This window comes from Triticum aestivum, chromosome 7D (genome assembly GCF_018294505.1).
Source record: "Triticum aestivum cultivar Chinese Spring chromosome 7D, IWGSC CS RefSeq v2.1, whole genome shotgun sequence".
Classification (NCBI taxonomy): Eukaryota; Viridiplantae; Streptophyta; class Magnoliopsida; order Poales; family Poaceae; genus Triticum; species Triticum aestivum.
This window is the reverse complement of record NC_057814.1, coordinates 623,381,728-623,398,264: the sequence shown is the minus strand read 5'-3', so window position 1 is coordinate 623,398,264 and position 16,537 is coordinate 623,381,728. Positions and strand designations below refer to the sequence as shown.

Genomic DNA, 16,537 nt, shown 5'->3' with positions numbered 1-16,537 from the left:
GGTTCGGTAGTAACTTGATCTGAAGTTACATGATCATCATCATTAGCTTCCTGACTAATTGGTGTAGGAGTCACAGGAACATATTTCTGTGATGAACTACTTTCCAATAAGGGAGCAGGTACAGTTACCTCATCAAGTTCTACTTTCCTCCCACTCACTTCTTTCGAGAGAAACTCCTTCTCTAGAAAGAATCCATTCTTAGCAACGAATTTCTTGCCTTCGGATCTGTGATAGAGGGTGTACCCAACAGTCTCCTTTGGGTATCCTATGAAGACACATTTCTCCGATTTGAGTTCAAGCTTATCAGGTTGAAGCTTTTTCACATAAGAATCGCAGCCCCAAACTTTAAGAAATGACAACTTTGGTTTCTTGCCAAAGCACAGTTCATAAGGTGTCGTCTCAACGGATTTAGATGGTGCTCTATTTAACGTGAATGCAATCGTCTATAAAACATAACCCCAAAAACGATAGCGGCAAATCAGTAAGAGACATCATAGATCGCACCATATCTAGTAAAGTACGATTACGACATTCGGACACACCATTACGCTGTGGTGTTCCGGGTGGCGTGAGTTGCGAAACTATTCCGCATTGTTTCAAATGAAGACCAAACTCGTAACTCAAATATTCTCCTCCACGTCCAGATCGTAGGAACTTTATTTTCTTGTTACGATGATTTTCCACTTCACTCTGAAATTCTTTGAACTTTTCAAATGTTTCAGATATGTTTCATCAAGTAGATATACCCATATCTGCTCAAATCATCTGTGAAGGTGAGATAATAACGATACCCGCCATGAGCCTCAACATTCATCGGACCACATACATCAGTATGTATGATTGCCAATAAATCTGTTGCTCGCTCCATTGTTCGGGAGAACGGAGTTTTAGTCATCATGCCCATGAGGCATGGTTCGCAAGCACCAAGTGATTCATAATCAAGTGATTCCATAATTCCATCAGAATGGAGTTTCTTCATGGGCTTTATACCAATATGACCCAAACGGCAGTGATACAAATAAGTTGCACTATCATTATCAACTCTGCATCTTTTGGCTTCAATATTATGAATATGTGTGTCACTACTATCGAGATTCAACAAAAATAGACAACTCTTCAAGGATGCATGACCATAAAAGATATTACTTATCTATTTATATATATAAAGTATTTGATGGGTTAACCAGAGAGAAGAGAAATAGGTTAGAAATTACCACAAAAATTAGAATTATCCAACCGTTAATTTAATAGACTAATTTTTTATAGCCTTTAGATTGTAATTGTAATTGAAAGTCAGAAATATTACCCACCATTGCCATTACAATAAAACGTTTCGATCAGCTATGTGTACGATAGGAAAAAGAAGTAGCGTGGGACTCATTCCCTCAAAAGAAAAACTTGCGTGGGACTCTTCAACTTAAAAAAAAACTGCGCCTGCCAAACAAAAACTTGGGTGGAACTCCCTCAACCAAGAAAAAACTGTGCCTGCCAAACAAAAACTTACGTGGGACTCCCTCAACCAAGAAAAAAAAAACTAGCCTGGGACTCTCAACTTTGCCAAACAAAAACTTGCGTGGGACTCCCTCAACCAACAAAAAAAAACTAGCCTGGGACTCTCAACTTTTATTTATTTTTTATAATTCCCTGGGACTCTCAACTTAAAAAGACTAGCGTCGCTGCCACAAAAAGACTAGCGTGTGACTCTCAACTTAAAAAAAAAACCTGGCTGCCAAGAGAAATAGCATGGGACTCCCTAAAAAAAATAGTGTGGGACTCCATGTAACAAAAATAAAACAACATCATACTACACCTTTTTTTTGAAACCTTTCCTTACACAGTGGAAAAATAAATTAGTATGGGACTCTGACTAAAATATAGACCAGCGTGTGACTCCATTGAAAAACATAGCATGGGCTAGGACGTGCTGGTCAATTTCTAAATAAAAAAATTAGTGTGGCACTTCATGTAAAAAAATAAAACAACATCAGGCTACACCTTTTTTTGAAACCTTTCCTTATACGGTAGAAAAATAAATTAGTATGGGACTCTGACTAAAATATAGACCAGCGTGAGACTCCATTGAAAAAAACAGCATGGGCTAGGACGTGCTGGTCAATTTCCAAATAAAACTAGCATAATGCATGGATGATACCTCCCTATATGCAAGCATTTATCCTCTCTTCAAATATGAACACATGAAAAAAGAGTTAGCGCCCATACTATTCCACCATTCCTCGGACCATGTTGCCTACTACATGTTTCCAGAACGACCAAAGGAGGAGCAGGCACTCAAGGATCAAGGACCAAACCGAAGGGGTATTTGTTTTGTTGCGCAGCTTCCTCTAACACACCTTGCCTCGACCGATTCCTTTTATCGCAAAGCGAGACAAATTGACTCTAACCAAACTCTAGGCATGCTTTGAGGCGTTTCTGCTCCACTCTGCTATTTCAGGTCCCGCCGCTGCTTTTTACCACCGTTGTTTACTTCTATATACGGGTTCATAGGTTGTGTGTCGTACAACGTCCGTTGGTACTTTGATGTGCCACTACCACGGCATGCAAGCATTTTTCTTCTCTTCAAATATGAAAGCATGAAAAAAAAATTACCACCCATCCTGTTGCACTATTCCTTGGACCCTGTTGCCTATTGCATGTTTCCAGAACGACAAAAGGAGGAGTAGGTGCTCAAGGATCAAGGGACAAATCGAATACATCCACGACAAGGCTAAAACTCATACAGGCCGATTTTTTAGTTTCTTTAACAATATCCATGTCGTAGCATATAAATCTACAGATATATGCCATTTTGGTCATGTGACTTTCTATACATAAGTACACGGATTCTATTAATTAGCCCCATGCCATTTCTCCTCACTACATATTCAGTGCAATGGAAAACATCAAGCAAACAAGGCTGCAATACATAGCTCGGCCCTAGGTGGCTCGAAACGCAAACTATCAAGTGCCAGCAACAACAAGTTGTTGAGGCTGGTGGTTGACAATTCTGAAGTTATTCAGGTCTCCGGTCAGTGTATCTTCTCCTTGCAGGAATGTGCATTCTTTTTAGTAATTTTTTGTCAATAGGACACATGGTAAAAGGTTGATAGGCTATGCCTACTCGAATCACATGGTTTTGCACCAATAGAAACTTCGCCTTCAGAGATAATTAAATCAACGCCATCACAAGTAAAATAAAATCGTTTTTAGAGGTAAAAAATGTTGCTTTTTACCACCGTTGTTTACTTCTATATACGGGTTCATAGGTTGTGTGTCGTACAACCTCCGTCGGTACTTTTTTGTGCCACTACCACGGCATGCAAGCATTTTTGTCCTCTTCAAATATGAAAGCATGAAAAAAAGATTAGCACACATCCTTTTGCACTATTCCTTGGACCCTGTTGCCTATTGCATGTTTCCAGAACGACAAAAGGAGGAGTAGGTGCTCAAGGATCAAGGGACAAATCGAATACATCCATGACAAGGCCAAAACTCATACATGCCGATTTTTTAGTTTCTTTAACCATATCCATGTTGTAACATATAAATCTAAAGATATATGCCATTTTGGTCATGTGACTTTCTATACATAAGTACACGGATTCTATTAATTAGCCCCATGCCATTTCTCCTCACTACATATTCAGTGCAATGGAAAACATCAACCAAACAAGGCTGCAATACATAGCTCGGCCCTAGGTGGCTCGAAACGCAAACTATCAAGTGCCAGCAGCAACAGGTTGTTGAGGCTGGTGGTTGACCAATTCTGAAGTCATTCAGGTCTCCGGTCAGTGTATCTTCTCCTTGCAGGAATGTGCATTCTTTTTAGTTTTTTTTTTGTCAATAGGACACATGGTAAAAGGTTGATAGGCTATGCCTACTCGAATCACATTGTTTTGCACCAATAGAAACTTCGCCTTCAAAGATAATTAAATCAACGCCATCACAAGTAAAATAAATCATTTTTAGAGGTAAAAAATGTTGTTTGCTACGACAAGGTATCCAGAAAATGAGATGACGGGAGAATGAGCATGATCCATCAAATATTGGTTCCTGCTAGAGTACTTATGGACTTACCAACCCTAAGTTTATTTGTTCCACAAATATTTATTATAAATAACCTCTTTGGTTTTATCCCACTGCAGATGGCAGTCAGCTAGGGTGGCTCATGCTATGGAGAAGAATCACACGACACATGCAGATTAAGTGAAACAGGGATGAATCATGGAGGAGGCTGATATAGTGAGTATTTCCATCAGCCGCACCTTACTCAATTGTAATGTTTCAACCTTATTGCTTCAACGCCGCCGCCATGGTGCGAACCCTGGATGAAAGAAGTCGGCGTTCTCTCTTGGCATGGTGACTTTAGGTGATGGATGCCAGAGACCACAAATCTATCTCAGCCTTTGTTTCAAGTGAGTGACGACAGTAGAGAGATTGTTGGTGTTCATATCCGACTTGATGATCGAGGTTTCTTGATCTGATGGAACTAGAGGTAGAGAATTCACATCCTTAATAATGGAAACAAAGTATTAGCATATGTGCGTACTATTAGTTCTGTAGTTTACTCTGTGCGTTCTATTTGTAGATTTGCATAACTCATATAAATCATGGCGAGAAATTGCACATAAGTCTTTAACATGGATTGTTTCCCCTTCCTATTGTGTACAACTTCATGTATTTGTTTCATTTCCTATGTTTGCCTATCCACTCTATTTGTGTTATGTAAATGACTAATCCTTTTCGAGTATCTTGATTGTTTGCTTCCAGGCTACTGGACATCTCATTGAGCGACAACTCCTAATATTACCAATCATGTACAAATAAACAATCTACCAACAACATGTGCATAGCAACATGCCATGTAGATGCCCCTACATAAAAGGATTAAAAAAAGCACAACTTGCCTTTGTTGGCATGGTTGATATTGCATACGTTTTGCTCTAGGTGAGAAAACCAATTTTGATAAACTCTTCTAATCTTATGTTTGGCTAGACTTACCACATGGGTCTCCATGGTTGATCTTCGTAGATGTTTGTGATTGATTCTTCCTGTTTCATTGAATTTTTATGTGGTTTAATATAGGAGAGTTATCCAATTCTTTATTTTATACCTTTCTTATTAACGACTCTATACTGTCTTTTAAATTCTATTACCCATGAATGAAATATTCAAGTAGGAATGGTCTCTTACTATGTTACTAATATGGTCATTGTCTGGCAAGTCAAGAAAAACATCTTCTTCTTTTTCTTCTGTTCTTACATCCCCCTTCCATAAAATTAGGCCATATAACTTTGTTTAAGATTTCCAAATTAAAATACAAAATCACATATAGGTGGCGAATATTACAGGAAGTCAATCTTACACAACATTAGCAAATATACATATGTCTACCTTTGTTTCAATAGAAAACCTTCAAACAAGCCAACATGGAAGACAAAATAATGATACAAATATAAACTGCACAATAGGACTTATTATGTATAGTTAATATAGTCTATAGTCCCCCGCAAAAAATAGTGTATAGTCACCATAACAAGAAAGCACATGAATACTTCGCAACATACATATTTATAGATTAATGAGAAAACAAAAATTACCTCACACAAAACTATGTTTGCAAAAGGCTTATTTTTCTAAACGTGATCACATTTGGTAACAATTTTCTGTAGAAAAAAAAATCAAATAATGCACTTGAGAATTCTAGCCCGCACATCGGGCGGGCCACTCTACTAGTATAAATAGAACAACCATTATTCTCTGATTTAAATGAATAACCTTCTCACATCAAACAAGATCCAGATATAATGTTCATGCTTAACGCTGGCACCAAATAACAATTATTCAGGTCTAAAACTAATCCCGAAGGTAGATGTCGAGGTAGCGTGCCGACCGCGATCACATTGATTTGGAACCATTTCCCACGCGCATCGTCACCTCGTCCTTAGCCAATCTTCGCTTAATCCGTAGTCCCTGTTTCGAGTTGCAAATATTAGCAACAGAACCAATATCAAATACCCAGGTGCTATTTCGAGCATTAGTAAGGTACACATCAATAACATGTATATCACATATACCTTTGTTCACCTTGCCATCCTTCTTATCCGCCAAATACTTGGGGCAGTTCCGCTTCCAGTGACCAGTCCCTTTGTAGTAGAAGCACTCGGTCTCAGGCTTAGGTCCAGACTTGGGCTTCTTCACTTGAGAAGCAACTTGCTTGCCGTTCTTCTTGAAGTTCCCCTCCTTCCCTTTACCCTTTTTCTTGAAACTGGTGGTCTTGTTGACCATCAACACTTGATGCTCCTTCTTGATTTCTACCTCCACAGCCTTTAGCATTGCGAAGATCTTGGGAATTGTCTTATCCATCCCTTGCATGTTATAGTTCATCACGAAGCTCTTGTAGCTTGGTGGCAGTGATTGAATAATTCTGTCAATGACACTATCATCAGGAAGATTAACTCCCAGTTGAATCAAGTGATTGTTATACCCAAACATTTTGAGTATATGTTCACTGACAGAATTATTCTCCTCCATCTTGCAGCTATAGAACTTATTGGAGACTTCATATCTCTCAATCCGGGCATTTGCTTGAAATAGTAGCTTCAACTCCTGGAACATCTCATATGCTCCATGACGTTCAAAAGGTCGTTGAAGTCCTGGTTTTAAGCCGTAAAGCATGGCACACTGAACTATCGAGTAGTAATCAGCTTTGCTCTGCCAGACTTTCATAACATTTGGCGTTGCTCCTGCTCCAGGTTTGGCACCTAGCGGTGCTTCCAGGACGTAATTCTTCTCTGCAGCAATTAGGATAACCCTCAAGTTACGGACCCAATCCGTGTAGTTGCTACCAGCATCTTTCAACTTAGCTTTCTCTAGGAACGCATTAAAATTCAATGGAACAACAGCATGTGCCATCTATCTACAACAACATAGACATGCAAAATACTATCAGGTACTAAGTTCATGATAAATTAAAGTTCAATTAATCGTATTACTAAAGAACTCCCACTTAGATAGACATCCCTCTAATCATCTAAGTGATCACGTGATCCATATCAACTAAACCATGTCTGATCATTACATGAGATGGAGTAGTTTTCAATGGTGACCATCACTATGTTGATCATATCTACTATATGATTCATGCTCGACCTTTCGGTCTCAGTATTCCGAGGCCATATCTTCATATGCTAGGCTCGTCAAGTTTAACCCGAGTATTCTGCGTGTGCAAAACTGGCTTGCACCCGTTGTATGTGAACGCAGAGCTTATCACACCCGATCATCATGTGGTGTCCCGGCACGATGAACTTTCGCAATGGTGCATACTCAGGGAGAACACTTGTACCATGAAATTTAGTGAGAGATTATCTTATAATGCTACCGTCGAACTAAGCAAAATAAGATGCATAAAGGATAAAGATCACATGCAATCAATATAAGTGATATGATATGGCCATCATCATCTTGTGCCTTTGATCTCCATCTCCAAAGCACTGTTATGATCTCCATCGTAGCATCGTTGTCTTCTAGCCAACTATTGATTCTACGACTATCGCTACTGCAGAGTGATAAAGTAAAGCAATTACATGGCGATTGCATTTCATACAATAAAGCGACAACCATGTGTCTCCTGCCAGTTGCCAATAACTCTGTTACAAAACATGATCATCTCATACAATAAAATTTAGCATCATGTCTTGACCATATCACATCACAACATGCCCTGCAAAAACAAGTTAGACGTCCTCTACTTTGTTGTTGCAAGTTTTACGTGGCTGCTACGGGCTGAGCAAGAACCGTTCTTACCTACGCATCAAAACCACAATGATTTTTCGTCAAGTATGTGTTATTTTAACCTTCAACAAGGACTGGGCGTAGCCACACTCGATTCAACTAAAGTTGGAGAAACTGACACCCGCCAGCCACCTGTGTGCGAAGCATGTCGGTAGAACCAGTCTCGCATAAGCGTACGCGTAATGTCGGTCCAGGCCGCTTCATCCAACAATACCGCGGAATCAAAGTATGACATGCTGGTAAGCAGTATGACTATTATTGCCCACAACTCACTTGTGTTCTACTCGTGCATATAACATCTACGCATAAACCTGGCTCCAAAGCCACTATTGGGGAACGTAGTAATTTCAAAAAAATTCCTACGCACACGCAAGATCATGGTGATGCATAGCAAAGAGAGGGGAGAGTGTTGTCCACGTACCCTCGTAGATCGTAAGCGGAAGCGTTATGACAACGCGGCTGATGTAGTCGTACATCTTCATGATCGACCGATCGTAGTACCGAAAGTACGGCACCTCCGCGATCTGCACACGTTCGGCTCGGTGACGTCCCACGAACTCACAATCCAGCAGAGCGTCGAGGGAGAGCTTCGTCAGCAAGACGGCGTGATGACAGTGATGATGAAGCTACTGGCGTAGGGCTTCGCCTAAGCACGGCAATGTTATGACCGAGGTGGAGTATGGTGAAGGGGGGCACCGCACACGACTAAGAGATCAATGCTCAACTTGTGTGTCTATGGGGTGCCCCCTTCCCCCGTATATAAAGGAGTGGAGGAGGGGGAGAGGGCCGGCCTCCTAGGCGCGCCCAAGGGGGGAGTCCTACTCCCGGTGGGAGTAGGATTCCCCCTTCCCTAGTTGGAGTAGGAGAGGGAAGGAAGGGGAAGAAGGAGAGAAGGAAAGGGGGGCCGGCCCCCTCCCAATTCGGATTGGGCTTGGGGGGCGCGCCCCCACCTTGGCCGCCTCCTCCTCCTTGGTAATGCATCACCCCGCAACTAACTCATTAGTCCCATTGCTTGCAAGGCTTATAGTGATGTGCATTACCGAGAGGGCCCAGAGATACCTCTCCGACAATCGGAGTGACAAATCCTAATCTTGATCTATGCCAACTCAACAAGTACCATCGGAGACACCGGTAGAGCACCTTTATAATCACCCAGTTACGTTGTGACGTTTGGTAGCACACAAAGTGTTCCTCCGGTATTCAGGAGTTGCATAATCTCATAGTTATAGGAACATGTATAAGTCATGAAGAAAGCAATAGCAATATACTAAACGATCAAGTGCTAAGCTAACTAAATGGGTCAAGTCAATCACATCATTCTCTAATGATGTGATCCCGTTAATCAAATGACAACTCATGTCTATGGCTAGGAAACTTAACCATCTTTGATTCAACGAGCTAGTCAAGTAGAGGCATACTAGTGACACTCTGTTTGTGTATGTATTCACACATGTACTAAGTTTCCGGTTAATACAATTCTAGCATGAATAATAAACATTATCAGGATATAAGGAAATATAAATAACAACTTTATTATTGCCTCTAGGTCATATTTCCTTCATATTGTTCCACTATCATGAGAACAATTAGCCAGATTTTGTGTGGGCTAATTGGTTAGTTTCCATAGTTCATAAAAAGATGCATTTTCTTCTGTGCTTGACATAATTGTTTTGGTCGTACTAACAAACTATTGCAGCACTAGTATCAACAAATTTGATAATATATTACACGTCATGTCGAACCACTCATGTCATGTTCCATAGTAAATACCCTCGACTTCGTGTAAAAATCTCCACTGAGATTTTCATGCAGCATATCTATGAGGCGCCTAGGGAACAACACCATGAGGTACATTTAAATTTGTGCATCCTCCATACCGAAATAGTTGTTGTGCACAACTTTTTCACATGTCCATCTAGACCTGCCATATAACTAGCAGTGCATGCCATTAGCCTATCCATGCAGCCCTACGATATCAGCAAATCATATATACAAGCTATACCATTTATAAAGTTTGTATTTATTTTCATATTGTAGTGGAAAGTATGCTTTGTGTACTTCAGCAGCATACCTATGTAGTTCAAGCTTCACTTTTTTTGTTACAAAAGAGCATTGCATAAATGTTATCCCTTGTTTGTTTCTTCTTACACATCATTATGCTAGGTGCTTCACATCACGAACAAAAGAAAGAAAGCACCCCACCTTATCCTGTCACCCACCTCACTCCTCTCTCTCTCTCTCTCTCTCTCTCCACTCTTCCATCCCACGACCTCCCCCTTCCCAGCCGACCACACCGCCTCCCCCCTTTCCACTGTCGCACCGTCGCCCCACGGCCCCCCTGCGCCGCTGCCCCCCCACCTACCCTCATGTCGCCATGGTGCCATCATCCACCCATGCCACGCATCGCGGTCGCCCGTCGCTCCCGGTCACCGCTACCAGAGGAGGAGGTTGGGGGAAGGAGCGGAGCCTGGGATCTGACGAATTCGCGTAGAGGGGGCGGTGGTGGGCGTGTCTTGGTGCTAGAGATTGCCAGATCCAAGTGGCCGGCTGCTGGATCCAGTGTGCATCGGGATGTTGTAGCACCCCGGCTTGCCTGGCACACCGACCCAATGAAGGGTGACGCCAGTGAGGTCCTGCTCCGACCTGCCCATCCACCTTAACCTACCTCGACAGATCGACCCAGCGCCAGAGCCTTGCATCGCCTCATCCTTCGTCTACACGCCGCCACGTTGGGCCTCGGCCACTTCATTCCACTACCATCATCGGTAGTTTTCGAAGGATGATGACGCGCCGACCCGGAGTCCACTCCGCGTGCAGTTTGGAGCTCCCCCCGCATGTAGTTAATCGGGGCAAGGGCTCCACCGCCATGGTCATTGTGCAAAAAAATTGCAGTCCCCATAGTCATGCAGCTCTCTCTCCCCCTCGAGGAGCCATGGACGTGTGAGCGCCATAATTTAGAAGTTCATGTTGTTGCATATTTTCAATGTTTATTATGCGGTTCACTCGCGGCACCCATCAGTCCGGATTGGCAGCATATGCATTTTATTGAAGAAGTTCACTTTGACAAGTCGATCAAATCACATTTTAGTGAGAAGTCTAGTAAGCAAAAACATGCAGAAAAAACAAAGAAATGTGGTTCACTCGGCAAACGGCCACAGTCTTATATGGTTTGATGGTTGTGTATGGTGTGCATGCAAGTGGAATTTCCTATTTGAAAAAGGTGTGTGCTACTTGTGTAAAATAATGGAGTGTCAATTTGCAAAAGCTAGTTTGTTATTGTAAACTTATAGTCGGATGGTGTTCAGTGTAAAATCTTATGTGGTTCACTGGGTAAAACCGAGAAAAAAAACATATCCAAAAGAAGTTCACTTCTTTTCGATGTAGTTCTTTAGTTTCTGCCCCGCGATTCACTTTCGCAAGTTCACTTCTTTTACATGTTGTTCATTATTTTTTGCTCCGCGATTCACTTTCGAGAGTGATGTCGTTCACTTGCGCTCAATATGGAATGTGAAAATGTTAAGAAAACAAATAATGTGGTTCACTTGCCCTCATCTCTGAGGTTCACTTTTCGATACTGTTGTGATTCACTTGCCCTCGTCTCTACGTTCCACTCTCGTTCATAAAAAACTCAGAAAAAAGACTAACAAAAACTCATGCGGATCACATACGGGTAGTGTCGCGGTTCACTTTCAGTATCATCGCGATTCACTTACTCCCAACTGTGAAGTGCAAAAAATGTTACGGAAATGACAATTATTTTAATGCAGTTCACTTCTCGATAGTGTTGTGGTTCACTCATGCCCGATGTGAAGCACAGTCCAGTTCCCCGTTTAGGAAAGAATTACATCTGACAAAACAACTCATGCAGTTCGCCTGCCCGTCTGATGCAATGAGGCTTTCAATCTGGAGCGCTGCGTTTTTCTATCTGATGCGGTTCACTCGTCGATTTTTGGTATCGCCAAAAACAGAGTGTCCATATTTCGGTAATTTCAAAATTGCTCTTAAACCGCAAGGAATTAGAGAGATTGTTCTACATGAAAAAGTTGCGCGTCATCTATATCTTTCCAACAACGTATCATTTTTATCATTCCGATGAGCGATTTGTAAAAAACAAGAAAAAAGGCAACTGTAAATCGTCGGTTGCGGCACTTTGTTCAATATTAATTTAAAACCGTAAGGAATCTCAAAACATGTCCTACATATGAAAGTTTCGCCTATTAAACCATAAATTGCGCCTATTCAACCGTAAGGTATCACTTGCCCCGTGTTGACAATCGGTTAAAAAATTGTAGCAAAAATATCGCAAATTTGAAAAACAGAGTTTTGCATGTTTTGGTAATTTTGAAACTCCTATTAAACCATCAGGAATTAGAGAGAGTGTTTTATATGTAAAAGTTGTGCCTCGGCGATATCTTTCGAACATCGCATCATTTGTATCGTTCTGACGAGCGGTTAGAAAAAAATCATGAAAATACACTACTTTTTGGTAGTATGTACCATATTTTTTAACGAAAAAATATGTACGTATTTCACGAATATAACAAAAACTATGGACTCATATGCAATTTTTTGTGTAACTTGCTTTCAAAATATTTAAAATATAGTATATGAACATATTTCAAATTAAAAGTATCGTCACCACTATTTATCCACCCCCCCCCCCCCGCCCCCAGGTGGTTATTTTATAATAACAGGGACGCACTACATTCATATCGACAAAATAGCAAATTATCGGATGAATAAAATTATAAACCTAAAGAAGACGCAAGTTAATGAGTTGATAATATAGCTTACCATATATTCAAATGTAGGCCAGAACCTGATCATTGATCTTCCCATCCAAATAGGAGGGGTGGTTGTTATTGTGTGGCTGATTGGGGTTGATTATATGACCAACCACTTGGCATGCAGCTTTAAAGCAGATCAGGTCGATTGCATCTCTAGATCAGATGACCAGCTACGCATTCAAGAGCCCGCGGTACACGTCTTGGACCATTTTTAATTAAAAAACTAATTAATTGCCTAAATCCGTAGCCTTTATGTGGCTATCCCTATGCGATGAGTCAACTGATAGAATCAACGTGGTTAATCATTCACTGGTCGGTCATATAACAAATGGCAACACTGTAGACATGTAGGTGTTCGAAATGAAGGGCTTTAGCTCATATAAACCAGAAATTTCTAAAAATCTCAAAGGCATTGTTGCTTTATATATAAAGCAGGGCAAAAGCTTATTTTGCGCAAGTGATGGGGCGCTATGTAGTCCATATCCCATCGCACTAAGTCATCTTGCTCTCCTAGACTGCCAAAAAATAAAACTTTCCATTAAAACTTTGCATGCAAGAATTAAAAAGGAACACACTAATGCATGTAATGTTCCCACTCATCTAGTGGCCAAGCATGCATGCACTGCAATTAATCCAAATTAATGCATCAGTTTAATTGGGATAGATTTTTAAAGTATGAGATACATTCCTCCACTCACAAAATGTCTTGGTTGATGAGATTTCAGATTTGAGCCCTATAAACCGGAAAGGGGGAGTATTTGACAAGATTTCAACTGTACAGAATCTTGCTTGTTTTTGATAGCATCGGACACCGCACGTATAGTACAGGTTGAGGTCCTTTCAATCGGCAGAGCTGGCGGCGAGGGCGTCCAACATAAAGACAGTGGCGCACCTTGGCAAGAAGGCGAAGTTGAACTTCCCCTTTGGCGGCACTAATGTCCCAATGGCCATCGACCTCGACCCCTGAGAGGTCTCCAACCGTGAGCTGCGGGAGAACCCAGAGGCCTTCGACCGGCTCAAGGCGCAGTGTGCCCATGAAGCACACATGGTCGAGCTCGGCCTGAAGCATACGAAGCTCATCACCGAGGAGCGCCGGTGTCTCGAGGTCTACAATAAAGGGATGGCATACGAGTATGATGTCGGGCACTCTGGTGTGCATGTGTGTGTAGGGGGGGAGCGGTCGTGATCGATCTCTCGTTGGACAGCTCTGAAGACTATTCTGGCTCCGACGGCAACAACTCAAACCTGGATTAGGCGATGATCGAGGCCGGAATAGTGGCTGCGGAAGGCCCATAAAATTAGTTTGTTTTTATTATTTCATTTGAATCAAGTAGCTTAAAAAAATTATTATGCAGTGTTGTATGAACTTGATTATGCCATCTATGGTGATATCCATATTTGCAATGTAGATTAATTTAAGTTGATCTATCAACGTTCAAATTTGTGTGAAATGTTTTCTTAGGGAGGAAATTTTAAGATATCGGCTAGGATGTGCTTCCTTTTAGCAGAGAAATTATAAGGAGTTAAAGGATAAGGGGACCTTGGCCATGTAAAGTCCTAAATTTTGAGGAATTGCTAGAGATGCTCCAAATATAGAAAATGCAAGCAACAAATTTTAAGTGTCAAGTGATGTTCTATTCGCCGCAACCAGTATTTGAGAGTGATTTTTCCACAACATTAAGAGTATGCTTCTAGTTAGTAGAAGTCTAGAAGTTCAGATATTCTTGTGATTTCTGCAGTTTAAGATTTGATATTCGTAAGAACTTATGTCGGTGCATTCTAACTAATTTGGCCGCTTCCAGCCAAGCATTTGTCCACCTTGAAATATTCGTGTGGTTTCTGCAGTTTAAGTCAAGCAATTGCATTGTTATTTGGTAGCCAGACTTGCATGCATTTTTGTAAACCTTCATTGAGTTATCATCCATAGGTCGAAATCCTATGTACATAAGAGAACCATCCCCACTAAATTACTTATTTGAACATGCAAGCATGACACCTCATCATTATAAATGGTATAAGGCCCACCACAACGTGCAATCATGTATGAGAAATAAACCTATCACAACATTCACCCATGCATGGAAAATGTTTTCCATTCTGTTTTTCTACTTGTATTTATTAAATATTGTTACAATTATAATAAATATTATTACAACTACACATAATCAAATATAATGAGTCATATGTATTTTTAATGTTAGTTCTCATTTTTTGAACAATTCCCACAGCAACTTCCGATGTATCCTCTAGTATATGTCTCGCAGTGATGACTCAGGTAAAAACAGATTACAAGTCATAAAATATATAATTAAGGAATAAATCGATAAGAATGACCTAGAGAGGGAAACTTGCAAGGAGTCGTAATGTACTCGCGAGGCATAGGCTCAGCGTCATTGTTCCACTATTACGAGAACAAGTACAAGATTATATACAAACTTAGGGCATCTCCAACAGCAACCCTCAAACCGCCCCAATCTATCTGGGTCGCGCAGTTCGGACCGCGAAAACAGTCCAGAGCAGTCCTGTCTCGGTTCACGGGGTGGTTCGGACGCTTTCCTCCCGCAAATTGGAGACAAACGTGCTGGACTTTGTAGGAGTCTGGATAGCAGCCACGTAGGACTCTAACACCCCCGGCCCACCCAATCCCGCACTCGGTCACATTTCCGTCCATTACACCCTCTCCCCCTTGCTTTGCATCTGCACCCTCCGCCTCCGCAGTCGCCATCGGCGTACGAAGCTGGAGCGGATATTATGGAGTCTTCCACCGATCAAAATTTCTAGTTGACCACCATATTACCATTAGAGTTCTTCCATGCATATAGTAATCGTTCGCGAGATTTTGTAATAGTATCTTGGATCGATTGTATGAATCTTGTTTGAAATTGAGTGGTGTGGATTGAATATGTTTGTCTCATGTGCATATGGGTAGTGAAATATCTCATTAGACCTATTCTATTCTGTTCTCACCCCTCTAACCTACCAGATGCCTCCGAGACGTGACCTCGGATTCGCTTTCCCGCCGGAGCTCACCCAGTTGATCCAACAGCAGAATGCCTTGATGCAGACGCTCATTCAGAACCAAGGCAACAACAACAAAAACCCACCGCCACCACCCCCAGTTGATAACCTAGCCCGTTTCCTAAGGTTGAATCCGCCGGTGTTCTCTAGGAGCACCGAGCCGATTGTTGCTGATGACTGGCTCTGCAAGATTCGAAGGGAGCTAACAACCGCAGGTTGCACTGATGCTGGGAAGGTGCGCTTTGCTGCAAATCAACTGGATGGACCCACAGCCTCATGGTGGGAGAACTACACTGCCACTTTCCCCGTGGCCAATGTGACTTGGGATCAATTTCAGCAGGCTTTCCGCACCGCACATCTCTCAGCTGGAGATATGAGTATGAAGAAGCGTGAGTTCTGCAACTTACTCCAGGGGAATCGTACTGTGGCACAGTACATGGATGAGTTCAGCAAGTTAGCACGCTACGCCCCAGATGATGTGGCCACAGATGCCGCGAAGCAGGAGCAGTTTCTTGAAGGACTGAATGATGAGCTAAGTATGCAGTTGATGGTGGCAACATTCACCAACTACCAGGAGCTGGTAGACAGGGCCCTCATGATTGGAGGCAAGCAGCAGCAAATAGAGAGCCGCAAGCGGAAGTATGGACAGGGGAAGTACAACTCTGGAGCTCAGCAGAAGCCTTGCTATTCCCCGTACTCGGGAGGACATACTCATACCCATGGAGGACATAACCATGGAGGCCATTCCCACAATGGAGGAAGTTCACTCAACCACAACGGCCCTAAGAATGGAAATGGGAATGGAGGAACAAGCAGTCAGAGCCGTTCCAACCCCTCTACACCCGCCAAGAAGGATCTGAGTCACATTACTTGTTTCAAGTGCGGGAAGACTGGACACTATGCTACCGAGTGTCCTGAATCAAAGAATGGTAATGGAAATG

General features: G+C 41.9%; 1 protein-coding gene across 1 annotated transcript in view; it reads right to left on the bottom strand.

The window, feature by feature from the left end:
- Positions 1–15,303, bottom strand: part of LOC123171454 (probable O-methyltransferase 2) — a 64,563-nt gene extending 49,260 nt beyond the window's left edge. The window contains exons 1-2 of the mRNA XM_044588949.1: positions 15,015–15,303; positions 13,471–13,685 (exon numbers count right to left, since the gene is read on the bottom strand). Coding sequence (XP_044444884.1) covers positions 13,471–13,685; positions 15,015–15,303 — 504 coding nt within the window. The remainder of the gene's footprint in view (positions 1–13,470; positions 13,686–15,014) is intronic.
- Positions 15,304–16,537: the final 1,234 nt, after the last annotated feature.